This window comes from Sphaerodactylus townsendi, linkage group LG13, assembly GCF_021028975.2.
Source record: "Sphaerodactylus townsendi isolate TG3544 linkage group LG13, MPM_Stown_v2.3, whole genome shotgun sequence".
Classification (NCBI taxonomy): domain Eukaryota; kingdom Metazoa; phylum Chordata; class Lepidosauria; order Squamata; family Sphaerodactylidae; genus Sphaerodactylus; species Sphaerodactylus townsendi.
In genome coordinates, this window is record NC_059437.1 from 25192590 (window position 1) to 25219770 (window position 27181).

A 27181-nucleotide genomic window follows, 5' to 3' on the forward strand; every position below is an offset into this window, starting at 1 on the left:
TCACAGCTCACTCAGTTCGCAATGCTGCGACCAACGCAGCCTTCCGAAATCATGCATCGGTGGAAGACATCTGCAAAGCTGCCACCTGGTCTTCCATTTCCACCTTCATACGTCATTATAAAATTTGGTCCCTGGCCTCGGCAGAATCAGCCTTTGGCAAAAGGGTACTGGAAAGTATCATCGGGGACTAATGAAACCCACCCGAATTCGGGACACTGCTCGAGGTCCCACACAAGATGCCCCACTCCTACAGTAGAAGGATCCATTGGATACTCACCGTGAAGGGTCTTTCTACTGTAGGTAAGTGGGGCATCTTGGCCCTCCCTAGTTCCATTTGTTTCCCGATGTTACTCTCTCAGTTATCAACTAAATTCATGTTTTCAGACTGTTCAACGTTTAGGGTTGTCGTTGCTGTTGTCACTGTTCTAGTGATCCTAGTTATTGCCGAGCCGTTGTTTTTCCTTCCATGTTTTTGGTTATATGTTCCTGTTACTTAAGTGCTATACTACTATGCCAGGCGGGGGTACTGAAGAAGGTGACCCCAAGACCTCACAGGAAGTACATGGAAGAATTTCATCATTTCCTGCCTCTCTGCAATTGGTCGAGATCACACCCACACAAGATGCCCCACTCCTACAGTAGAAACTTAAGCTACAGCAATAATTTTTCATGATATATTAATTGTTACCAAAGATAACTTGTTGCAGATCAGAAAAATCAGGTTTCCAGGGTATGCATGCCCCCTTATGCCCCTAGACACCATAAACCATAAATGTTAGTTTTTTGAACTGCCATAGGATCCACCCGCTTTTGCTTCAACAGATTTACAACCCCATGGGGGAGGGGAAGAGATTGAGGGAGCAGTACAGCCTCATGCCAATGCATTTGTCCCCTGCCAGAGGAGGGAGCAGAGGCTCTGGTGGCTGGTCACCCTTCAGCTCCACGGTGGGGAAAGCTGGAAATACGGACTGCTGCAGAGATCTGCTGGCATCTCACTTGTTGGGGTTGGGAACAGGCTGGAGTGTTTCTGGGGGTGAAACTGACATTAGTTGGCTTCCACCCTGGGTTTGCAGCTAGTTGGCCACAGCCTGGGCCCCAGACTTAAAATCCATTAAGCCCTATGGAAGGTTTCCTGGCAGTGGGTTGTTTTCTTTTTTGACTTTTTCTGCCTTCCCGTGCTGCCGGAAAGCCCACTGGAAGTAGTGGGGCAGTGTGGCAGCAGCCCCATTCCCAGCTGTTGGGAGCTCTGGATGGAGCTGTAACACATCTATCTCTTTGAAATGTGTTAGCAAGGTGATTCGTTTTAAGAACGGTCCCTCGATGTTCATATTTTGAGTTCATTTTGCATGTGTTACATTAGTAGTTGTTAAGAGCCTTGGGGGACGATTGGCGAGATGACCACTATTCAGTTAGTAAAAATCTAGTTGCATTGTCCTCCGCACCCCCCAATGAGAAACAACAGAAATCAAAGCAAGCCTGGGAAAGGGTTCGCATTATGCTTTGATGCAGAAATGTACTGTTTGAAAACATGCCATGTGTCGGAGATCTATCAATTAGGACTAGCTATTCTTTTCTATCGGGAAGAGCACATTATTTTTTCTCCCCCTCTCTTTTGTAGCTAGGATTCTTTGAAATATATATCTCCTCTATAACTTCATTATAAGAAAATACTATCTCCAAATTACTTTTCTTTTCCTCCCTGGGATGGTTAGCTATTGACTCAAATTGTCTGTGTTGAGTAGTTTGCTCTGCTTTGATAATTAACTTTTGATCATTACTGACTTTAATGGCTCTAGTCTAATATTGTCATAGGCATCCTGCTCAATTACTTTAGCACTCATCACCTTTAATCTTTGAACAAAATGATCTCACTGAACCTCCATCAGCCTGACTACAGAGTTAATAATTTCTGTTTCTCATCTTCATGAGCTAAGTTTGATTTCTTTGAGACGTGATGTGAACTTTTGATTATTAATTTAAAGGATTCCAGACACCTTCCTTTTTTAAAAAAATGACATATTTGTGCAACCGATGCCAGTGCAGGCCCTACAAATACACTTCTGTAATCTTAAACATTGTTAGGCATTTTAAATGATAGGGAAGTAAGATAGGGCACTCAGTGTTATCCTAAACAGAGTCACCCCCTTCCCAGTCTGAGGATGGTAACCAGCAGAAGACTCAGGCCCCTCTCTGGCGATGCCTTGACATCACTTCTGGTGTAGAAAGGATGTACATAATTTTTTTCCTAGTATTTTTTCGGATTTGGATATAAAAGATGTAGAAATGTTTGAAAAAGCTGAAGTTCCATTTTGGCATGGGTTTTCCTCTGTTTTATAGACTTGTTTGATTTTTTGGAGGGGGGGTGTCTTTTAAACCTGATCCTGAAAAATTCCAAGCATCAGGGCTGAAGGCTCAGCCAAGCCCAGCTCTGCCTGTCCTCCACAACCTCTAAAGCCCAAGTGAACTTTGATGGGGGTGGGGGAGAGCTGACTGCTGGGCTTGGCTAAACTGAGTCCAGTATTTGCTCTGCTTCTCCCCCAACTGCAGAGGTGGGATCCAGCAGGTTCTCACAGGTTCCTGAGAGTAGGTTACTAATTATTTGTGTGTGCCAAGAGGGGGTTACTAATTGGTGGTTTTGCCACGTGATTTTTGCCTTAGTTACGCCCCTCCTCTCAGCAGTAGCACGCAGAACTTGAAGCAGTGTAGCAGGAGGTGCACCGGCATGCGTGGCAGCCTGCGTCTGCGTGCATTCGTTTCCCATCCAAGGACCGGTGCAGCAGCTGCGTCCTTGCTACAGCCCTGCCCAGGAATGCCCCGCCCCTGGAATGCCCCGCCCAGCCCCATTGGCGCTTCGCCACAGTTTGAATCCTACCACCATGGAAACCTGTTACTAAAATTTTTGGATCCCACCACTGCCCAACTGCCTCTGAAGTCCAAGCAATTTTCTAAGGCTGCAGGGAAGAGCTGAATGCTGGACTCAGCCCAGCATTCAGCTTGGTGCCTCCTCCTCAGAATTCCAGGTGGTTTTCAGGGGAGGCCACACTGAGCTGAATGATGGACCCAGTTGGGCCAAACCCAGCATCCAGCTCCCTGCTGCCACCTGCCACCTCCGAGCCCATATGAACTTCAGAGGTAGCTAGCAGGTAAGGGAGGGGGAAAGGGAGGGTGAGAGAGGTTCCCCCAATTTTTAAAAAGTAGTTGGGTTGAAGTAGCCCAAAATGCCAGAAAAAACTGAAATTTTTGGGGATCTGCTTTTCGACTCCCTTAAATTACCACCATCTATTTTTGTCTGAAAAAAATATTTTTGCCGAAAATAAATATTTTCAGTTTGGCTTTATCAGGATACATAGCCCTATGGTGTAACCCACAAGTAATATCCTCAAATTGCTGGCAAAGTTCTAGAATTTAGTCAAAACTATATGAATCACAGAAGGCAGGAGACTGGGGCAAATGCAAGTACATTGCTTGATGTGATGACATCACTTCCTGTTCAAACTGGAATAGATGTCATGGTGTTGCCTTAGACTTTGATCTCACCCCCTATTTCACCCTGTAGTTTTCCCTGCCACCCGGCTTCCCATTGGTGGGAACAGCTAGGTGGGGGAAGGTGTCCAACTGAGAGTGACTTGGCATCATACATTCATTCAGGTTAACGTGCTTAGGAGGCATAACTCTGTTTAGGATTCCACTGTTAGTAGCCTGGTTCTCAGGGCTGCAAGGCATATGACTTTGGGAAATTCGTGATCCAACCTCAAATGTTTGATTTAGCCTCAATGAGCAGTACTATGGTCCTGATCACTATTGAGCTCCCCTCCACTGCTTTTAGAGATTAAATTATTGACCAGGAGATTTAATCATGGAGCCACAACATCACACGTAGATTGCCCCTCATGGAAGTATGGGCCTGAATGATTACACAACAACAAACATTTTTTTTGTTTATAGAATACTGGCATGTCCTGGAGAATGGTTCTAGCCTAGACTTCTTCTTGACTTTTTCATGTACGTACTGAAATAATTTTATATGTTTTCATGCCAGCACATGGGCAGGAAGAGTGTTCCCTAATGTGAGCTGCAGTCAGAAGCAGTATAGTCCAGACTCAAGTTCATCACCCCTGTGAAAACTAGACCTAAATGGGAGCTCCCATGGTGAAGAACAGGAACGGAACTGAAACAGCCTAAAGTGCACCCTCGGGATATTAAGAGGGTTACATCATGCATCTGCTGTTAATTTTTGAGTTGGAAAATGTACATTACGATAATTAAAGGTAATTGGAAAACGGAAAGCAGATTGACGCAAGCAGTTTTGCCGCTTTATTTTACAATATCCCTATGATTTTATTTGCACAGTTATGTCCCAGTAATAAGCTATAGATATGATTGAAGCATCACAGGTATCCCCATCTTAACTAGAAGCCATTGTGATGGTGTGGATAAAAGCTTCAATCAAGGACCCAGGAGACTCAAATTCCAATTCCTGCTCAGCTATTAAATTTACTGAATATCCTTTGCCTACCTAAGCTGCCTCAACCACCTTGTAGAAAGGGTGAAACAGATTTGCAACAATTACGACATCTTAACACAGAGGTGTGTGTGCATGTCTTTCCTCAGCTCCCTTCAGAGACTCCCCTTCTGAAGGTGCTCTGATCTGTATCCCATCTAAGTATGGATAGGTGTGCACTCACCTGACCTGAGGAGTGTTATGAGTGTGATCAGGATTGGAAAGGCTCTGGGGGCTGATGAGGGTCCCAATGGCAAAGCCCCATACTGATAGTGTTTGTCCCCCAATGAGAAGTATAGAAAATGGAACAAGTTTAAGTGAATAAGCACATGGAGGCCAAGAGATGCACATGATGGAGGAGAGGAGAACTCTGTCTGGCAACCCTGCTGAAAAATGCTCAACTCCCACACGTCTGCAAAGTTCAGCAGGTAAATCCCGATGTTAGAGTCAGGTGGAGCTTGGCTTACGGCTTTTTCTGGCAATTTTCCATTCTGGCCTCTGGCCCTGTAAGGCAAAGATCTATTGGAACTGAAGCCTTTCTTGTCTCTGGCTCCCAACTGCTGCCAAAAGGGATGAAGGGAAGGGAAGGGGTAAAGTTTCCCTTTTATGCTTGGCCCTGATTAGAAATGAGGATGACAAGGGTATTGCTTTTTCATTTTCCTTAGTTTCTACCAGGATCAGGGTAGGATCTCCAAACAGGAGCTGTCCCACAAACTGCCTATTGGCCAAGTTTGTCTTAGTTAGCTGATCTATTTTCCAATATACCACATACTTCTCACATACACAGTGAAACTCTGGGTCTGGGCACAGAACTGAATTGTATCCAAAGAAGTGTTGGTGGCCAAATGAGCCACCTTTAGAATTTTTTTTAAAATAGCGATCTGTGAAAAGTGAGAAGGTCAGTCTTTAATTCCTGCAGCATATTGTCTGTCCATATGACAATGGCTCTAGTCGTGGATTCCCTGCTGCACTGGGAGGACATCTAATATGCAAACAGCGACATAGCCCTGCTGAACAAAGAAGGCATGACCTGACTAGCCTGCAAGACTGTAGCCCCACTGAAGGAGAAATAAGGGACTAACCAAGATTTGTTCTTCACATACATTTTTTTAAAAAAATATAACACATTATCCTCATACTTGCCCTTGTGGAGATTGTTCCATTTTGTCCTCACAACTCTCTTTTGAGATAAGTTTAGCCAAAAGAGATTTTCAGGGGATAGCCATGTCTATCTGCAGTAGAATAAGTTGGTTTGAGACCAACAAGATCTTCGGTTTTCAGATAACTGATGAAGGGAGCTTTGACTCTTAATAGGCTAGAAAAAAAATCTTGGTCTCTAAGGTGTTACTGGACTAAAATCTAGCTGCTGGAGAGCATGTGACTGGACAAAGCCCACCCAACAGCTGATCAAGATTGAAGCCAGATTTCTCCAGTATGAGGACAAAACTTTACTCAAAATTCCGTGCGAACCAATGCAGTAGACTGACTTTCATGATACTAATATTAGGCTCTTCATAGCTACAGCAGCAAGAAGTTGACCTCCGTGCCCTCTGAGGTACAGGGAAACTGGTACATTTGCAATGATTCTAAGTTGCTGTGGCTATAATATATGGGCCTCTCTAGCTCGGTGTGTTGTCTCCTGAGGGGTTGTGCCAGGAGAATCTTCTGCCTTTTGCTAATCTCCTGTGACGTGAAGCTGGCAACTTCGCATTTGGGAGTCTGAGTGTCACAGTTTAGGTCAGCCTTACCCTGAGGATGGTACAAAGGATGGTTACTGAAAGGCTGCCTTTGCAGCGATGGCTCTCCTTTCCTGACTGCAGAGCACGTCACAGATATTCTGTGTTCACATGAAGCCCACGTTTTTCTTCCAGAAGGCAAATAACAGAGTTGGTTTAATTGGGATGACTTTTCTAGCACATTTTGCAGCTGGGCACATGGTTAGCTTCCAATCCATGGCTAAGCAGTGATCTGAGAAAATCAACACCTATGTTGTAGTTAATCAGAGGAACATAAGAATTACTGGATCAGACAAAGGCCCATTAATACTCATGCTCTATCTTGTCAGGTGCCTCTATGTTGGTAACTGCTGTCAAGCTGGAGTCAACTTACAGCAACCCGTTAGGGTTTTCAAGACAAGAGAAAAATAGAGGTGGTTTTCCATTGCCTGCTTCTGCATAGCAACCCAGAACCTTCCTGGGTAGTCTCCCATCCAAATTCTAGTCAGAGCTGACCATGCTTAGTTTCCTAGATATCAGGAGACTGGACTAGCCTGGGTCATCCAGATCCAGTTCAGATATCTCTACAAGCTCATAAACAAGCACAGAGCTAATGATCTTCCTCCAGCCTGTCTTCCAGACAATATTTTTATGCTGCACTTTCTCCAAGAACTGCAGGGCAGCAGATTATAACTTCACAACAACCCTGTGAGGAAGGTCAGGCTGAGAAGGAAAGAGCAGCCAAAGGTCATGCATTGAGCATCACTGTACAGCAGCATTTGAACCCAGGTCTCCTCTATCACACTGAATGACTGTTCTGGTTCCTGTTGATGTTTCATGTTTTCAGAGACTATTCTATTGATTTAATTGCAGATTATAGCTCAAACTGCCCTTAAAACTGACAGTTTCAGAGGTTGAGTACATTTTTAAAATAAATACAATAAATAAATATAAATACAATAGGTAAATATTCCAAATAAACACAATAAATTACTTTTCTGCAGCTGCTGCTCTGCTTACTTGATCATTTTATATTCATATCTTCAGTATGTGTGGTTGTGTGTGTGTGTGTCAAATGATAGATCTGGAGATGGCTTACACTGAATCAGACTAACAGTCTATCTGGTCCCAACTGGGAGAAATTCTTTCAGGCAAAGGTCTTCACCTAGGATGGAAATACCAGAGATTGAACTGGGGAGGGGATCTAGCTCAGCGTCTGAGGCATGCAGAAAGCCCCAGGTTCAATCCCGGGCATCTCCAGTTAAAAGGACCAAGCAGTAGGTGACATGGTGCTAGCTGAGACCCTGGTGAGGCTTTGCTGACCTGTGTAGACACCAGTGACCTTCATGGACCAATGATCTGATTCAGTATAAGACAGCTTCATGTGTTCAGTGCACAGAGTAAAGCACAGCCACTGAGCAACAGCACATCCTCTGCATTGCTCCTATGAGAAAATAGTTGGTCTTATTCAAGACGCTAAAACAACGTTGTCCGAAGATAAATTTGGATGTTTTCTTCCCACACAAGGTATTTCATTCTCAGATAAGGAAGGCTTCCACAGCCAGGCAGTGTCATTAATACCACTTTAAGCTGTCCCATGTCCTTATTTTCTCTTTGGTTCAAGCTTTCAAAGACTGACATTCAAGGATCTTTTCTTTTCGACGGTTTTTCATCCCCAAGAGAAGCAGCATCCATGTTGGAAGTCATCTGTGGGTTTAAGCCTGGACCATTCTTGATAAGGAACAGATAAGTCATTCTGACTTCAACAAGGAACTTAGATACAAGGTGACATCCCGGGGGCGAGAGGGGGAAAATCTTCACGTTTGCGCTTTCCACAACTGGCTCTGGTTTGTGTTCCCATTATTATTGTGTTGAAGAGAGCCCACATGGGTTAACATTCCTTTTGCCGCACTGAGAGACATATCAGAAAGGCCTGCTCCTGCCCTCTCTTTGCTTGCAGCTGTTGCCCTTAGATTCTCCTTTATGATGAAGGTCTTCTTTATCTTGGTCCTGAGGGAATCTGTAGCAGCCCCTCATCTCTCTCTTTCTCTCAATCAATGAATAACTCTCCAGTGAAGAAAGGGCAAAGGCAAAGGATAACAGCAGCAACAGTGCCGAGAGAGAAAAAAAGGAGGGGGGGGGGGAGAGGCAAAGCCTTTCTGCCATTGTTGAGCAAGGCTCAGTTGCAGACTTCGTATGCAGTACCGAACAATTAAATATATCACAATCCATTATAAAGAGACACGAGGGCAGCAAATGCAGTTCGGCTGATTGTGGTTTCTCCTGATTTCTTGTCTCTTTCATCTACAGGGTTCTCTTCAAAGTAAAGATACGTTTGCCAAGGGCAAAAAAAAAAAAAAATCCCCTGTTCACAATTACTTAATAATTCAACAATAATCTGTTAATTGTAAGATTGATAGTCTTATTGATTTAATTGATACATAGATGAACTTAAGCTTTTACTGAATTCATTGCCGGCAGAAGGGGAAGTCTAAAACAGTGAGGGCAAATTTTAAGCAGTAAGGGTTGGGCAGGGGGTGAGGTTAAATGTATTAATTTGTGAGGCTATTTCCCTTCTGGCCTTTCAATATGACAGGGAGCAATAAACGAAAATATTTTAAAATGGCCATTCCTCATAATAATAAAACATTTCATTTCCTTTGGTTCTCTTCCATCCAAGCCACGAGATATTAGACTATCCTTGTTGTCACTAATTACTAGAGCTATCACCCAACTGTTGCCTAAAATGACATTTCAAGGTACATTTAGAGGTTCTTAGTCTGGGCAAAACATCTGAGGAATTTGAAGCGGAGCTTTGATAAAAGAGGCAAATAAATTCTCAGGAGATTCCTATGCATCACATCCCAGTTAGTGCTGAATGTAATTATTTGCTTCAGATGATTAAAAGAAAAGACTGGAAAAAAACCCTCATTCGCCTGTATTTTTCTTTGAAAAATACTTTAACTACCAGCTCTTTATTTGTTATGGCAAGATCATTCTGCCAGGACTACAGTGAAACTCAAAGGCAGATAAACAGTTTACATTCAAATACTTTATCAAAGTTATTTGTAGCTGGGCTCTTCCTAATCCATCTGATTTTTCTATAACGTTGACAAGATGACCTTGCTCCCTCTGTGTGTGTGCGTGTGTGTGCGTGCATGCAGCATTGATGCCATTACTGAGAAACGGCTCCTCAGCTTTTCTGCTGATAACAAAATAAATAGAAATGGTGGGGTTTTCTCAAGGAGGTAAACAAGTTGTCCAGAATCCTGAATTCAACAAAGAAGTGGGAAAAGAGGGTCTGTTATCAAAAGAGGTTTGGGTGCCATATCTATTCACAACAGCCCTGCCCGAGCTCCTGAATGAGCACATTTTTAAGGAAGGTACTTAAAAAAGAGACTGGCTAATCTAGTTAAAGTTGGATAAAAATGCTCTGCACTTTCATCATCTGCTTGAAAGGAGGCGAAATCCAGCCTAAGGCTTTAAGAACCTCTGAGCCATTAAGCAATTCATTTTGCCGGCAATTATCAAATACAAACATGGTAAAGAAAGAAACACTCAATGAAATATTACAGCTACAAGGATGAAGCTAGAGGTGGCTGTGTAGTGCAGGGTTATCTAAGATCTACACATGTAAATGTTAATCATTTAAGCAAAAGAAGGAAGGAAGAGAGAGAGAGAGAGAGAGAGAGAAAGATAAAAATCCATTTCATCAATTTGTTCTGCCAAAAAAAGGGTTTAAATACATGAAGTAGGAAAATGAGAGAAGTGACTGGCATCACACAGTTGCTGTGGTCCAAAATATACAACATTCCAGCAATGTGCTTTAAATTAAGGTCACATCATTTAAAGACACATTCCTCAGGCAGAATGCAGAACAAAGAAGGGCTGGAGAAAATTAATAAACTACAAGTACTTAAAAATACAAGATCGTTCTACAGTTCAGTAGGGTTCTGAGCTCACACCTAGTTCAAAGTGATCAAAATTTTGCTTAAAAGAACCAGAGTGATAGATACTTTTCATTTCAGTTCTACATTATGGATTTTCATATGGTGGATCCTTGGCCTCCACAAGGACTTTGGGCTGGACATGTACTCGGATTGCTGTGCTGGGAATTTAATTGGAAGACACGAAGGGGCCTAATTTGGATTGGAAGCATGGAACATGTGGAGAAGGGACTCTAGCCTTCCTCCCCATGCTGTTTTCTTGACCTAACCTTGAAGAGCAGTATTAGTTGTGTTCTGGAAACTCATGTGTTGGTAGCTACAACATGTGTTGGTAGTTTGCCCAATGGTGCAAGTATAAGAAGAAGAAGAACTGGATTTACACCCTTCCTTTCTTTACTATAAGGAGTCTCGAAGCAGTTTACAAATTCCTTCCCTTCCCCTCTCCTCAACAGGCACCTTGTGACACTGGTGGGCTGAGAGAACTGTGTCTGGCCCAAGGTCAACCAGCAGGCTTCCTGTGTGGGAGTGAGAAAACAATTCCACTTCACCTGGAATTAGAGTCTGCTGCTCATGTGAAGGAATGGGGAATCAATCTCGATTCTTCAGATTAGTCTACCACTCCTAACCATTACACCATGCTGGAAAATAATGGTTCCTGGGCAGTGGTGGGATCCAAAAAAATTTAATAACAGGTTCCGTTGGTGGTGGGATTCAAACAGTGGTGCCACCGCACACACACACCTCCAGTCCCCATTGGGCAGGGAGGTTGCTTTAGTAACCCCTTCTCGGCACTCAGAAAAAATTAGTAACCACTTATAGAGAAGTGGTGAGAACTGGTTGGATCCCACCTCTGTTCCTGGGGTCATTTCAGGTCTGCAAGACAGCACTGAAGGAGATGACTCAAGCCCTTGGCATATACCAAGGTCTTGATGCAAACTGAACCCCTGCGCCCCAGCACAGAACTCCATGCATACATCTGTTGAGAGTACATGTGTCTACCGTGTAGACTTTATAACACATAAATAAGTCTCACAAGTGGATTTTTTCTTTAATTTTTAAAAAACTACACAATAAAGCTATCAAGGCTCAACCCTTGCTCCTTGATCCAGAAAGAGAGATCATGTGCAAATGATGGGATGTGCATCCAAATGCATATCTGTATCACAGCGCTCCCTTGAGTCTCAATGGGTCATATAGAGTTGTATATGGCTCATTCTGCACATGCAGAATAATGCACTTTCAAACTGCTTTCAGTGAAGCTGTGCGGAATAGCAAATCCACTTGCAAACAGTTGTGAAAATGGTTTGAAAATTCATTATTTTGCATGTGCGGAAGGGGCCTTTTGATACAAGTAGGGATGTGCATACACATCCCATGCTGCTGATTGTCCTGTGACTAGACATTAGGCATGCATCATGTGATCAATGTTAGAATCCAGGATGTGGTCTGAAGCAAAGCCATAGTTTACCCGTGTATAAGGTCAACTTTCCATCTATGATTTGCCCATGGAAATGTCTCTATACTGCAAATGATTCCCTCCCCTGAATTCCATGCAGCTGGGCAACCACAGCATTTTCAAAAGAACATACTGCTTAAGCTCAGTTTAATGATGCCGCTTAATAAAACATTAAGCAGATGTTTACCTGCTGTTAAGAATTTGTGCCTTGTAGGCTGGTCAGCTTGCATTTCTTTTTTTAAAAAAACCCAGAGAAATAAGACCATATTGGTGGAAAACTTCAAACAATTAGACAACAGTTTTAATAAAGCCATCAATAGATTTTTCTTTGCTTTAAAAAAGCATTTGATACTGATTATGCAGTTTGTAGTGAAAGGGAAACACACGGTCTATATCATCAGATCTTTTTGTGAACAGAGAGCACAGCATCAATAGCAGCTCCTCAACTATAAATGAAAATTGATTCCAGAGATAGCCCTTCATTTTCTGTCTTTCTTTGCACCCAAATGAAGGGCCGAAATTAATTAAAATGGGCACACTAGGAGTGAGATACTGATAAAGGCGTTCCTGCAATATTGTAGTTTAATATATTCTCCATAATCCTTAGAGACTTCTGAAACAACCAGTCTAGTAAAGGGTAAGCAAAAAAGGAAGCCTTTAAGGAACAACATTCAAATCTTGCCTCAGCAATGAAAACCAACCTTCTACTTTTGGTAAGAAATACAGAAAAATGTTAGGAAAGAAGAAACATGGGGATTGAGGAAGAGTACCATGAACCAAGATACTTGGAGTACTGTAAGTGGGATAAACCTGGGGCACCTGGAATCATCATCACATTTCAAAGTACAAAGAGATTTAAACAACTAGTCCCACACCTGAAATGACATCGTAAGTACTGGATGGGCAAGAATGGGCTGCTGTAGAAATTAGAAATGTTATGAGATACATGAGGCAGATTTTGAAGACAATCTAGAAGTTTGAATTGGTGCACAGTGACCAGGGAGCAATCCTAAGCAGGTCTTCTCAGAAATAAGTCCAACTTCATTCAACAGGACCTTCTTTCAGGAAAGTGTTCTTACCATTGCTGCAGACTACCTCCTGGTGGGTGCTGAGTGGTTATACATATACCAGTTTTGAAAGAACTTTTGTCATATTCTAGTTTGCTTCCAAACATAGGCCCCTTCCACACATGCAAAATATTGTGTTTTCAAACCACTTTCACAACTGTTTGCAAGTTTATTTTGCTATTCCGCACAGCTTCAAAGAGCACTGAAAGCAGTTTGAAAGTGCATTATTCTGCATGTGCGGAATGAGCCTCAGTTTGAGGTGCCAGTTCTTTATCTTTGTGACCTGAAATCTATGTACCTGAAAAATTACCTTTTCCTATATAAACCCATAGGCTGACTTCCATTTTGATTGGACGTGTTTATGTGCTTCTTAATCTATATATAGATTTTAAATTGTATGTATGTATGTATATATGTTTTAGGCGTTTGTATTTGTATTGGTTTCACTAAGCCAGGAGTCTGCAACCTGTGGCTCTCCAGATGTTCATGGACGACAAATCCCAATTGGCCAAGGTGGCAGGGGCTGATGGAAATTGTAGTCCATGAGCATCTGGAGAGCCGCAGGTTGCAGACCCCTGCACTAAGTAAACCACCAATAGGATAAAATGAAATGTATTAAATAATAAATAAATAAACCTCTTAAAATTGGATGCTGAGAAAGAGAAATTAGATGTCAAATATGTTACCTGTTCATTATCATCTTCGTCACTGCTGAGTTTCAGATCATCTTCAAGCATTCTTTAAACAGAAAAAAAAGAGAACAAACAGTTACATGAAATGAATCCTAGTGTAGCCTGTCTTGACCCTTAGGGCAAATGAGTCAACCACTGAAGTAAAGTATGAAATGAATCCATTTTGGGAGTAATTTGGCCACCTGGTCAATATCTAAAATCTCCATGTATTCAAAAGCAGCCATGGGACCAACCTATAAGGAGGATAATTTCACTGGACACACTATACTGATTTACAAAATTAATTAATATGTAACCACGTTGTATCACACTCAATATATAGGAAGGGATGGAGTGAGGGATGGACCTGCAAATTATCTGGTTACATTTACCAAGTCAAATGCAGGATATTAACATTTGAGTAATGCTACGCATGATATTCTTGCATGATAACAGCAACAGTCACGAATAACCTACCAGTGGCACTTACCACCTGAATTTCACCTAATTAGCTGTCAGTTCAGGATTGTCCAAGAAAATTCTAAATTTTTATAGTGTGGGGAGAAACTGGCATTCATAATACTCCACTTCCATAGGAGATATCTAGGCTTTTTTTGTTGTCTCATGGAATCAGATGATTCATTTAACTTAGGTTCATTTAGATCAGAATTTGGTTCATTTAGTTCAAAATCTTTTGTTCTGTGTGGCATTGACCCCCCTCCCCCATGGCCTCAGCCAGAGGAGGTCCTCTCCCAGTACCTGCTACCTGTGATCCTTTGCTTAGAGATTTCAAGGACTGAACTGGGGTCTTTCAACATGCCAAGAACAAGCTGTATCTCTTACCATGGGTCTTCTCTTTGATACAGTTTGGTAGCATTAGCACCCTAAGAAGACCAATGAGCCATATTCTCAATAAATGTTGTAATGATCAATAAACAGTGTGAATTTGTAGCAAAGCAGTAACATGAAGCAGGATAATGAAAGCGGATGTGCAACTTTCAATACACTATGGCAGATAGAAAGCCATACCGATTCCTTTTGGGATAATCTCTCTTGGTATACAGTTTATTTCATCAAATACATGAAATAGCTTGGAAATTGGAAGTTAAGTATATGTAGGGAAAGTGGTGAAAAAGAATAGCTACTTTCAGACAGTGTGTCTAAGAAATATCAATAGTTGTCATTAAACAATCGTCTTGCAGTCAAGAAGCTAGATAGAAAGTGCTAATGAATTCATGATCAAAATGGTCATTGCTTAGATATATCCACTCCTACCATTACTAGAAGACAGAGTGCTGTTACCTCATACCAATTAACCCTAAGTCATACTAGATCCAATTATTAACACTGGTTAATAATAATATGGGACAGTGAGAAAACCACTTCATTGTTCTCCCAGCACTATGGCAACACATCTGTAGAGGAGGACCACTTTCCCATGTTTTTCCTATCCCTCCTCAGGGGACCGGTGACACATGGGAAGACACAATCATCATTCTCTTGAGCTCTACAAATCCTCTCCACACAGACTGTTAGGAAGATATGGAACAGGAAACAGTGTGTCCATATTACCTGGGATTTGGAACTTAGTGTTCAAACTGCAGAGCTGAAAAGAGCAATGAAATGACAATAGTATCAGGAACTGAACTCAGGAAAGGTGGCCAGAGGAAGAGTAGCGATTGTAGACCATCAACCCATTCTGGTCACAAGGGGATATGGTAGGGAGTCCATTGCACAAACTGCCAGAATGGGTCAGCTGATACTTTCTGACCCTTATAAAGGATTCCAGGTTCTGCTTCTAGGTCTGAACAAGACCTGCTACCCACAGTCACATCTTCAGCTTATAGTACCTTTGTGATCGTCCACCTTTCACCATCAAGAGCTGGGTCAGCAAATGCATTTCACATTCAGAAAATCATTAATAATGTTTTTAAAGGTAGTGTTAATGAGCTCTAACTCAGCAACTTCACAATGTAATCTCTATTTTTTATTTTGTCTATTTAAGTATAGTGATGTTCAAACACAGGCATAGAATGAGTAGCGCCACTGTTTCGGAATGCTTCCAGTTTTACATTCATTTTTCATTATGTGCATCTTCAAAATATACACGATGAACGCCCATAAACAGTGGATGTTCTAAACCCTCACTTTACATCTTCCTTCCTACTTTTAAGAAGTGCAAGAAAGAAAGCTGGTTTGTAAGTCATCTGTCTTTTACTGACCTCTGTTGTCGGGAGGCTCAGCTGTTACAAAATATCTAGACCCCAAACCACTGATCATTAACCTCTTAATCAATGACAGATGCCTCTGTCAAGCGTAAACCCATAAATGTGTGACTGAGATCACAGATCTTTTTTCTCCTAAAACAAGAAACCTTCAGCAAATATTAATCTTTAACAGTTTGGGTTCCGGAGACAAATGGGTGCTGGGCTACTTGTTTATCTAACTGCCATCTTTGCTTCCACTGTGGCATCAGCTGCCTCTGATGATCGCCTGAACCTCTATTTACCCTTGGTTTTTATCAGTGTGGTATGCTACATTTTTCTCAAAGGACAAAAGTGCCTTTAAGATTCAGTTACAAAAACAGCACCCCAACCATCAGGCTGATGGATGACATTAGCTTGATACTAAACCATCCCTTTAAAACTCACAACTCTTTTAAATATGTAAAACCTATAAAGGAGAGCTTTAAACAACAAGGCACTGGGTTTATTACAAAAAGAAGTATAAAAGATCTATGGAAGGAAAATGATTGGTTTTGTTTTTGAGACCAAAGGATTTTCTTTCTCCCTGTTCAACCCATGCTGTGTTATTCTCTTATATATTAAACATCCATACTTGACACACTCTGGTAGAACTAAACAGCGGAGATGAAGGAAAGTGGAGATCAGACAAATGAAAGAACAAAGAGAGATGGCTAAGCCAAACACAGGAACTTACGCTAAGCACAGTCATCTTAAGGAACTGATTAAAAATTGGAGAAAATGCTCTGCAGTAAGCAAAGGACAAGTTTATTAATTACTAAAAACACACACATGAAAATAAAAGATGATGAGCAAGAACAAGAATTGCTGGAGCTGTTTTCTGACAAACTAAGTGCACTGGGTTTATAGCTTTCCTTTAACAGGGATGTTTATAACAGAAAAGAGGAAAAATGGATCTGGGACTTTCTTGTGGCTTATCATTCAAAGAATAACATTTTCCCTGTTTTTTCTGTGGTCACTACTGCTAAACGGAGGGTGTTAGTTGGACCTGCAATGTATAGTTTAAACAAGCAGAAAAACCATACCATAGGTTTGTGGTCGCAGGTGGAATTATTAAAAAAGAAATGGAATAAGGTATGTCTAGGAAGGGATGAGAGCCTCCAGGTTGGACCCAGAGATCCCCTGGAATTCCGGCTCACCTCCAGACCACAGAGATCAGTTCCCCTGGAGAAGTCAGATGCTTTGGGAGTGGACTTTATGGAACTGCATACCACTGAGGTTCCTGTCCTCACCAGGTTCCATCCCCAAATCTTCAGGAATTTCTCAACCTGGATCTGGCAACCCTATTCTCCCATCCCATACCTCTGGCCAAGGAGGACCTAGCAACCTTATGTCTAGATCAGACATGGCTATGTAGAAAACTATAAGCCCATGGTCCTAAATGTTGAAGGAGATGGGTTTGCACCCTTTCATACAGATATTAATCTTAGACAGTGTTTGGAGAATTTGATCTGGGAGGCAAAGAATTTTGGGAGCCATACAAACAGCCCTTTTTAGTGGATCTATATAGAAATGCCTCTGTGTTTGCTATTACGGTGTTTTATGACACACAGTTCATAGAAGTCATTATGTAGTACCAGTGAACTTCAGTACTAATTCAGTGTAACACATGTCTTTGTAAGAATAACACACTGCACTATGAGATTTGTAGTTTGGATTTCTGCTAAGGGTTCTTTATTGCTGTGCTGTACACATATTTCAAAATTTAAAGATTTACATTGTGGTGATAGGCTGGGAGAGAGCAGATAGACTGTACCAATGGAATTCCATTATTTAGGGTAGTCATATTGGAGTGTAGTGCGTAACAAGAGTACTAAGTGAAAGTACACTTATGGGCAAATGAATGTGGGATTGCACAATTCCAACAATTTATTAATGATACTGTTGAAAGAGTAATAATATCTGAAGCTCACTAACACAGTATTAAACTGTTTCGATATCTGTTTAACATTCTGGGGCTATGGATCAGCTCAGATTTCTCTTAGCGCTCCTTTGCAAGCAGCGAGCATCTGATCACATCCAAAGCCTCATGCAGATGTGAGGATATAGTGGCTTAGAATTAGTAGCCCAGTGGCTTAGAATTAGAGATATATAAATATGTATTTCATTGTTTGTTTTTGTTTTCCTATGCCTACGTTGTGAGTGTTTCCATATTGCCCAGTTTCATTGCTGATGTTCCCAATTGTTAACGGCATTCCTTATGTGTAATCCATCCTGGGATGCATTTGAAGAGTGTCATAGAAATTTACTAACTAACTAACTAACTAACTAACTAACTAACTAACTGACTGACTGACTGACTGACTGACTGACTGACTGTATGTATGTATGTATGTATGTATGTACTGACCAGCCTCAAATGTTCCATTCTTGAGCAAAGTGGTTAAATGGGTGGTAACTAAAAAACTTCAAATACTTCAAATATTCTTGGATGGAGCAGATTGGTTCCTTTCCAATTTGATTTCAGGTCTGGTTATGGGACTGAAACAGCCTTGAATACCCTGCATATGCATTTCAATGTTCCATGTACATCAATAAATCAGCATTAAATGTTGTAAATGTAAATTAAATACATCATATGTATAAGTACCATATAATTTGCGTAGAAAAACCATACCACATGAATATACAACACAAATGAATCTTGCAAAACCAGCAGCAACAGTTGGAGAACTGAAACAATTGACAAAAAATATACAGAAGGGTAAACAGAAATGATCTCTTATTCCTATTTAACTAAATTGAAACAAATGAGCTTTGCTTCAGCAATCCTTGTGGAAACTGTCTGGATAGTTTTTAAAATATTTCATACATTTTTATTTTACCCTTCCTCCGAGGAGCCCAGACCATATATTGGTCTTCCCTTTTCCACTTTTATCCTCCCAATAACCCAGGGGCATATCTAGGGAAAATGTAGCCCAGTGCAAAATGAGTTTCCACACACACACCCTCACATGGGCGGCCCTCCTCGCACACCACAACCAAACAACTTTTTTTGCACCAGGCCTTTAAGTTAGTTTAGGGACCTGGGGGGAGGAGGAGGGGTGTGGGGGGATTTTCTGCCCCCATGTCACTAAATGGCTGCAGCCCGGGGACCCCCCATATGTCCCCCTGGGCAGTTCGCCCCTGCAATAACCCTGTGGGTACATTAGTTTGAGAGAGACTGATAGACCATTTGGTTACCTGGGAAGCTTTGTGGAAAAGTAAGGATTTAACCCGGGCCTCCTAGATCATAGTTCAACACTACATTACAGCAAGCTGGCTCTTATGAAAATAATTCAACAATAGCCATTTGATCTCTGTATGACCAATTCTATTGCGAATTTATGCAACACATTCTCTAAATGACCAGACAATGTTAGCTAGTAATCATATCAGCTCAAATCTTAATGAAAGATAATCATTGGACATATTAAAACAACACTGGCAGAAGGTTGGGGCAAGCGGGTGAATAAAAGAAAGAAACTGGACTATCTCAAAAAGCTCTCTCAAAAAGCACTTCATTTCCTATTCTTTTCTGATCCAGTCAACATTATTATCGCATTTACACATATCCTCATTTGTCTTTTCATTCACAGATAACACACAAGGGCACTTCAGCACCATAAGTGTGCTAGAGGAGAGTTTTGATCTCTTTAACGGAGTAATGTCACTGATACCTCATAGTTAACATATTCCTCGACCCCCAGCTTCTTACACTTCATAGGAACAGGCAGCAAGCTAGTCTGCAACGGCCAGTTCCTAAAATATTCTGCGTCATACTCTAGGCTACCACACCTGGCAAATGACAGAGAGTTGAACAGATGAGATGGGTTGTGATAGAGGACTAGGGTGATGAACAGGGGAGTGGCCTAAAGCAAGGGACATGGGGAGTAGGCCAGGGAAAGGTTAATGACTGAAACAACCTTGCGTCTTCTCAGAACCTCTCCCTAACCCACACATAAAATTTCATTGGCTTTTAACTAGCATATGGTATGTGTTTCTTTTTCTCTAATCCCCATCAGACAGAAAAATACTTGTGCTATTCATTCTCAACGAATAGATGGTTTCTGGCAATGCATTCACTGGCCAACCCTCCTCCCACAAAGTTTGAGAATCTTAGTCAGCTCCTTTCATTTGTAAATAACCATGCAACTGAGAACCAGTGTGGATGGAGTGCTTAGGCTGCAGAGACCTGGGCTCAAACACTTTGCAATCCATGGGAGTTGATTGGGTGACAGACCTTGGGCCATTCACTGTCTCATATCTGCTAGATTGCTATGAGAATAAAATGAGGGCCTGCTCTGAGGTTCTTGGAGAAAGATGCAAATATTATTATTAGAGAACATATTTCAAATGTATTGTTCTGGATTATGTAACATTAGTTGTTCAGAATGGTAATTTGAGTTATCATGCAAAGGGCTAATGAGACTCAGATGTGTTTTATGAAAACGTCCAACACTGAAGCTGTATTTTTAAACCACTTATGCACGTGTGTGTTTTGTGTATGAAATCTTCTAATTATTGATTTTCTTAAGGAATATTATACTAGAACTAGGCGGGGCAGGGGGAGGCCATGGAACTTGAAACAAACAGTGATGCAATCCCATGAAGAAAGAGGAGACTTTGTTTTAAAACACTCCTCCTATAAATCTAGAAATTTGATAGTCACTCATCATTGGACAAAATGTGCAAGTCATTTTCAGGATGTTTCCTCTGAGATTTTGCCAAGAGTTCTTTGAAAAATCTCAGGAGAATAAAAAGGAATTTACAAGCATAATTTAGTCTGTTATTCATGCTCACTTGTTCAGCAGTTATGTACATATGCAACTGCATTTGGATAATCTTGCCTTTTTGTCGATTTTTTCAACCCAAGTGTGAGTTATATGGAGGACAGAATGATAGGTGTCAAACGCGGCCCTCCAGATGTTATGGACTACAGTTCCCATCATCTCCTGCCAGCATGATGATGGCAGGGGATGATGGGAACTGTGGTCCATAACATCTGGAGGGCCATGAGTTGATCTTGCAAGACTAGGGTTCCCAACGTCCAAGTGGGGGCTAGAGAGCTCTCAGAATTACAACTGATTTCCAGACTGCAGTTCCCTTGGAGAAAAGGATTGCTTTTGAGGGTGGGCTTCATGGCACTATACAGGCTGAGGTTCCTCCTCTTCCCAACCCCACCCTCTGCAGGATCCATCCCCAAATCTTCAGAAATTTTCCAACCTGGGATTGGCAACACTATGCAAGACCAAGCTGTGAGTAGAAACATGATTTCATGTTGAGTTATCACTATTAGTCCTTTGCATGTTAAGTCTGTAAGCACCCATTAAGGATCCCTTCATCCGGACACAATGGGCTGTCCATGACATTCCTCTTGATGGCTTAGATTCTGTAGAATGGCATGGGGTTAGCAATGACTGTTCTGAGTTCCTGTTTTCAGGGCATAGACACCATTGCCGTAGGACCATGATATGAGGTCGGGGCAAGCTACTAGCTTCAACCCCCAATTTCCCATTTGAAAAATAGGGTTAAACTGAGTCTTCCTAGTCATGTTATAGCAGACTCAGTAACCTTTATATGTAAATACTATATAGAAGGTGAAGAAAGTTACTACTACTTTGTATATTTAATTAAAAACACATATTTGTACTAAAGCTTTTGGCTGCATCTAAAAGGGCCCCCAAATCCACTGGTGGGAGAGGGGCAATTCTATACAAACAGATTTGCCCTCCCCAGGGCATTTACACTGGTGGAGGGGCAATTTTGCCAATGTGCAGCAGCCAGAACCCTCCCCAGCACTGGGAAACTGAACTGGATGCTGTGCCATTTATGCCAGGGCATTAGACCAGTGGTGGCAAACCTATGGCACGGGTGCCAGAGGTGGCACTCAGAGCTCTTTCTGTGGGCACACGTGCAAAGAGTTCGTCATGTGGGGGGGGGGCGGAAAATCACCCCCAAAACACACACATCTAGGCTGGCCTGGGCATGATCCTTTATCTGTGTTAAGCTCAGTTGCTGGCAATGGGGCTTGCTTCTGAGTAAACCCTCCTAGGGTCATGATTCACCCATTCGAAGTGTTGCACCGTTGCTTCACCAAGCTTACTCCAGAGTAACACGCGCCTTGGAGCCAACCATTTTTGCTAAACTAAAACCTCAGTATTCAGGTTAAATTGCCGTGTTGGCACTTTGCGATAAATAAGTGGGTTTTGGGTTGCAATTTGGCCACTCGGTCTCGAAAAGGTTCGCCATCGCTGCATTAGACCTTCACCACCAAAAAGTCTATTAAATCCAGTGGGGGCTTCTCAATGGCAGCAGGGAGGCTTTTTTTGTTTTTCAAGCCTCCCCATGCTGCCAGGAAGTTCCCATGGGAGCAGGGTGGCAGTGGTGCTTTGGCCAGCTGCCTGGCCCCTTGGATGGGGTTGTTCATTATACAATATAGTCCACAAGTTCACCACTGAGAAACACGTTCACCATTAGGGTTTAGGTTATTTTTTTTAAAAAAAATGAATGGTGAACTCAGTGGCACAGTACCAAGGGAGGGTGGGATGCACTGGGTGCGTGCCGGTGTGGGGTGTTACAGGGTGTGGTGGGGTGGGTGGGGGTGTGGCAGGGATGCGAGGCGCATGTTTGCCTTGCTATGGCTCTGGGTGAACTACTGCAATCAATGCTGAAAGAGAATAACAGGGTCTGATGATATAACCCCAACAAATGGTGTGTGGGAGCCTGGGGTTCAGATCCACAGCCAGCTATGAAACTTTCTGGGTGACCAAGAACTACTTCACTATCTCTCAGTTCTACCTGCCTGATGGGGTGGCTGAGTGGAGAAGTGTGTATGATGTACTAAGCACCCTGGAGTTAGGGTAGGATTAAAACTGACAGATGGAATTGTGAGAGAATAGACAGAACATGTGTTTCATGCTGATCTGACTACTCCGATCTTAGGAGTAAATCTTTCGCACTGAAGTAGCTGTGCTCATGGGAGAAAGACTGTTCACTCAACAAAAGTTGTAAGATCAGATCTTTCATGATGATGAATGGAATTTAAGGAAAGCTACTCCAATAGAGTTTCAAGATGAGCCCCCCAGCCCTACCACCTCATCCACACCTAAACTCAGGTGGACTGTCTGATATCTTCCTGTCCCCAGAAATCTCAGTCTAGTATCTACTACTGCTTTTTCATCAGCAAAGTAATGGGGGGAGGATCTTGTGTTGCTAAGAAACACTCCATTTTGTGTTGTCACACTCAATCTGCCTTAGCACCATATCAGTAATTAGTGTAATTACAGCTGGTGAGAGGAAAGTAACCCCTGTGGTTATCTGTTAGGTAACTCACAGTCAGAGAGTGCGCTTCATTACTCATCTCTCCCTATCATCTCCTAATTTCCAAAGGATTAAGCAAAATGAATTCTTTTAGCAAGAGAATGTCTTTATCTAGATAGCCATTAATCTCCACACACATTTTTTAAAAAGATCTTCTAAGCAGCTCAAATATTAAATTGTTACTAAACAAGTGGGAGCAACTGTTTTTCTAAGGTGGAAGACTTTGTTTCCAATAACAGTAAATAAAAAAAGAGGGCAGCTTCCCTCTCAAGAAACTTTTGGAATGATACATCATGAGATCAAGCCCATTGTCTATTAGGTGCTGTTAGGTGGCATTGCATCCCAGCTTCTTTCCAATTTAATAGCACTTTCCCATCAGAATTCTCAAATAAACTAAATCCTCTTTGTAAAAACCGTTGGTATCAGCATGTAATTTTTCTTCTGGAGATATTGATGTCAAAATAAATATTTTCATGTAAGGATTCATTCCTAGTTAACACTGTTTACAAAATTAATCTAATCTAGTCTGTCTGTCTGTCTGTCAACCAACACTGGCAAAAAACCCTATTCTTATTACCTATGCCACTTCGTCATGGTTTGACATAGACTTTAGTGCTGATAAGAGACTCTTAAGGTCTCTGTATAAACAATTCTGCAATTTAAATTATTATGAATCCTTTAACAACTACTTAACCAAAAAAAACCCCCCACAACTTACCATAAAAAGAGAACTTTCTGCCAACATAACTGGGCCCAATTAACTAATGCATTAACATCTAAAAACGGGACATTATTCATCTCAAAAAATCTAAATTCTAAAGTGCAAACAGAAGCTCCAAATATTGCCCCTTATATATGGACCAGCCACTACTGTTCTATATTCAATGTTTCAAGTGAGCCTTTATCCTTTGTTCATGAGAACATATTAAACCTTCTTCCTGCTTGGTCACCTCTTAAGGCAGAAGTTGAGGAACTAATATTGGAACTAAAACCTGAGAAAGCTCCCGGTCCTGACAGTATCCCTGCAGAGTTCTTGAGACAGTATCCTCACTGGTGGTCTGGTCTCGTCCACTGGCAAATCTTTTTACTCTTGTGGATCGTTATGGGATTATCCCTGAATGTCAAAAATATATTTTCATGTAGGGATTCATTCCTAGTTAACACTGTTTACAAAATTAATCTAATCTTGTATGTGTGTGTGTTTGTGTGTGTGTGTGTGTGTGTATTTGGCAGTCACAAAAAGTTAAATGCTCTTGGAATCCAAAGAGCTGTCTATGGTACATCAAGAGATACTAACATGTTCAGTAGGGCTTTGGCCTGTTGTAATACAGCACTGTGGTATCTTGTTCAATCTCCTTTTTAAACCTCCCTATATTTAAAAATCTTTCCATATGGCAGGGGAGGGGTGGGGGGTTATTGAATGACTGTTGCTTGAAAAACTCAAACACACAACACCCTTGAGCATATTGATATAGTTGTTTAGTTTTGGGATTCTGGCTTATGCTTACATAGAAGTAAATGTCACTGATTTTTTTGAGACTTTCTGTTTTTATAGATATAAATAAACAGATCAGAAAGGTGAAAATGAAATCAAAACAGTAGTTACAATTAGTTCTACATGAGATTTTTTTTAATTGTTGGATTTTTTTTTTTTAGCAATATACCTGGTAACACAGTCTTGGTGTTCATAAAAAACGATTTTTTAAATTTTCTGAATTGACTTCGATGGGACTTACTTTCAAATTTAGGATTGCAGCTTTGAAGGCTTGATCAATTTGTCACAAACTAGCGATAAGGCTTGAAACAACATTACTTGCGTGTTTCCTTCCTAACTGCTTCACCAGACAGCTGAAACCTGCCTTTTCAGGCAGCTTAACTCATAGCACATAGTGTCATAAAGATAAAAAATGAGGGACAGAAGAAAACTATCTGTGTGGGAAAGCTGTGAGGTGAGATTAACGGCATTAAAAAAAATCTCAATTTCACCATGGGGCATTTTATTGATGCAAACAGTTTAATAAAGTTGGGGGGAGGAACCCGTCATGTTTTGCCTAGGGGACTGGATAAAACTTGGCCTATAATAAGCAGAGACCACATACATTGGAATAGAGCCAGTCTATAAAAGATGACCGTATGTTGCTTTTAGTTTTATTTTATAACATGATTAAACATGGGGAGTTAATAACTGCCTCCCTCACAGCTGTGAGTTGAGAAGTCTGGAACTGAAAAACACATCCTAGAATAAACTGAAATATTAACCCCCTGCCAAAGCTTAGGCAACAGAGTCATACTTGGAATTTGACAGGCTGTAGGCCCAGGGAAAGAGACTTCATAAACAGTTCAGCTCGTCTGATATGCCAGTGTCTTGTTTGTGGCCCCCACAGATCTTGAGGAATTAAAGGTAAAAAGCAGAATTGTCTTCTATAATTATTTCCTCCTTGTATCCTGATAGTTGAGAGCAAATCTGTGTCTAGGTCCTTCTTTTTTCACTTACTAGACTTCTACCTAAACCTGCCCTTCAGCTTGACTTCTACCTAAATCTGCCCTTTTCCCTCCTCCATTTGTTCCTCATATCATTTATATGACCAGGGCAAGATTAAGACACCCCCCCTCCCAACAACACTATCAATGAAGAGTAATTTAGTAATTTAAAATTGGCCTCTTATAATCTAAGGTTCTCAACTGCAGCTTGCTTAATTTGTGCATGAATCCAGCTTAATGTATGGCCCAAGAAGAAACCACATGGGCTTCAAGAGAAAGGACTGATGTAATCGGATTGCACCGTCAAAGATGCTTATTATGCCTTGATGTAATAAAACCTCTTGACTGCTCTCAGAGAGAGACATCTTAATTTCTTTACCAGGCATCAAACGCACAATGAATTAATTTAACCTCAAAATAAAATCTTCCAGCTAAGCGGTACAGTGACACAGAACATCCCATCCTTAGGCTGTCAAAAATGCTATTGTAGTTGATAAAGTGGAATAGCATCCACATTTTGTTTCCCACTGTTGAGTGAGGGCACACTGGCTCTGTGAAGTAACCAGAGTTTTCTGAGTTTTCGATAAGGTCCACAAAAGAAACACGATAAAAGTCTTTCACTTTTGCGAAGTATTTATATTATGAAATGGGAAAGTGACAAGTCAATCATTCTAATTGAAGGGCCTGTAAACATGTTTGTAGGACCTTCAATTAGGTCCTACAAACATTGAAGGTCCTAAAAACATCTTTTAGAAGATATGGATGACAACAACATTCCATTTGCCATCTTTTAAATATCTATGCATCTAACTGTGAACATGGATTTAGAGTCCGGATCAAAAAATCCATGCAATGGGATCAGCAACAAACTGTGGGAAGGTTTACAGAAAATCCACATTTCCGCTTGTTACTTTGCTTGACAGGGTTATATATTCCAAATATACCTGTTGCCCTTCAGTATGGGGGTGGGGTGCAGTTATAATGGAGGGGGGTTGCCCTGCAGTGCACTCCATGTGTCCTTGGAAGTGGCACTCAGGGCTCTAACGCCCCTGCACCCCCTCATTACATCACTGGTGTCCATGTAACCAGAGGGAGGAAAGGATTTCCCTCAATGGCACAGAGAGGTAAGTTGCAGTACAGTAGTCAAAGCTCAGCACACAACCTGAGTGAGATACTGATGAAAGTTAGCCGCAGGTGGCTGACTCAAGGTTGTTTTAGCCTTCCATTTTTCCAAGGTCAGTAAAATGAGTACCCAACTTGATGGGGTAAGTGAAGATAGCTGGGGACAGCAATGGCAACCACCCATAAACACAGTCGGCCTAGTAAACATGATCTGATGTCACCCCATTGGTCAGTAATGGTACTTGCACAGAGGACTACCATTACCTTTGTATGAGTTGGTCATGGGTCTCCTGCTTATTTAAGTTTGTCAACCATGTAAATTATTTGCTTTATGAGGTTTATTTGATACATTCATGTGTTGATTTTGTAAATTCATTTTGTAAATTCCCTGAGGAATGTGAAGGGGATCAAAGTGGGAGACTGCAGTGAGACATGTTAATCAGCAAAAAGTGCCTTCTTTTTTTCACAAGCAGAAGTGCCCTACTACAAGAGGAAGGGCACCTTAGGGTTCAAGACATAATGCACAGCAAAATCCTACCACGGGGCATTTTTTCCCCAAAAGAGTATGTTCCAAAAAAGGATTGTGATTTTAAAAGACTTCTCAAATCAATTGCTCTATGTGGTTTGCTTCTGGAACCAGTGTAGTGCCAATCTA

General features: G+C 41.5%; 1 protein-coding gene across 4 annotated transcripts in view; it reads right to left on the reverse strand.

The window, feature by feature from the left end:
* AFF2 (AF4/FMR2 family member 2) overlaps positions 1 to 27181 on the reverse strand; it is a 472276-nt gene that overhangs the window by 119789 nt on the left and 325306 nt on the right. For all 4 annotated transcript variants that reach the window (XM_048515047.1, XM_048515045.1, XM_048515046.1 and 1 more), the window contains exon 8: positions 13373 to 13424. In XM_048515047.1, coding sequence (XP_048371004.1) covers positions 13373 to 13424 — 52 coding nt within the window. The remainder of the gene's footprint in view (positions 1 to 13372; positions 13425 to 27181) is intronic.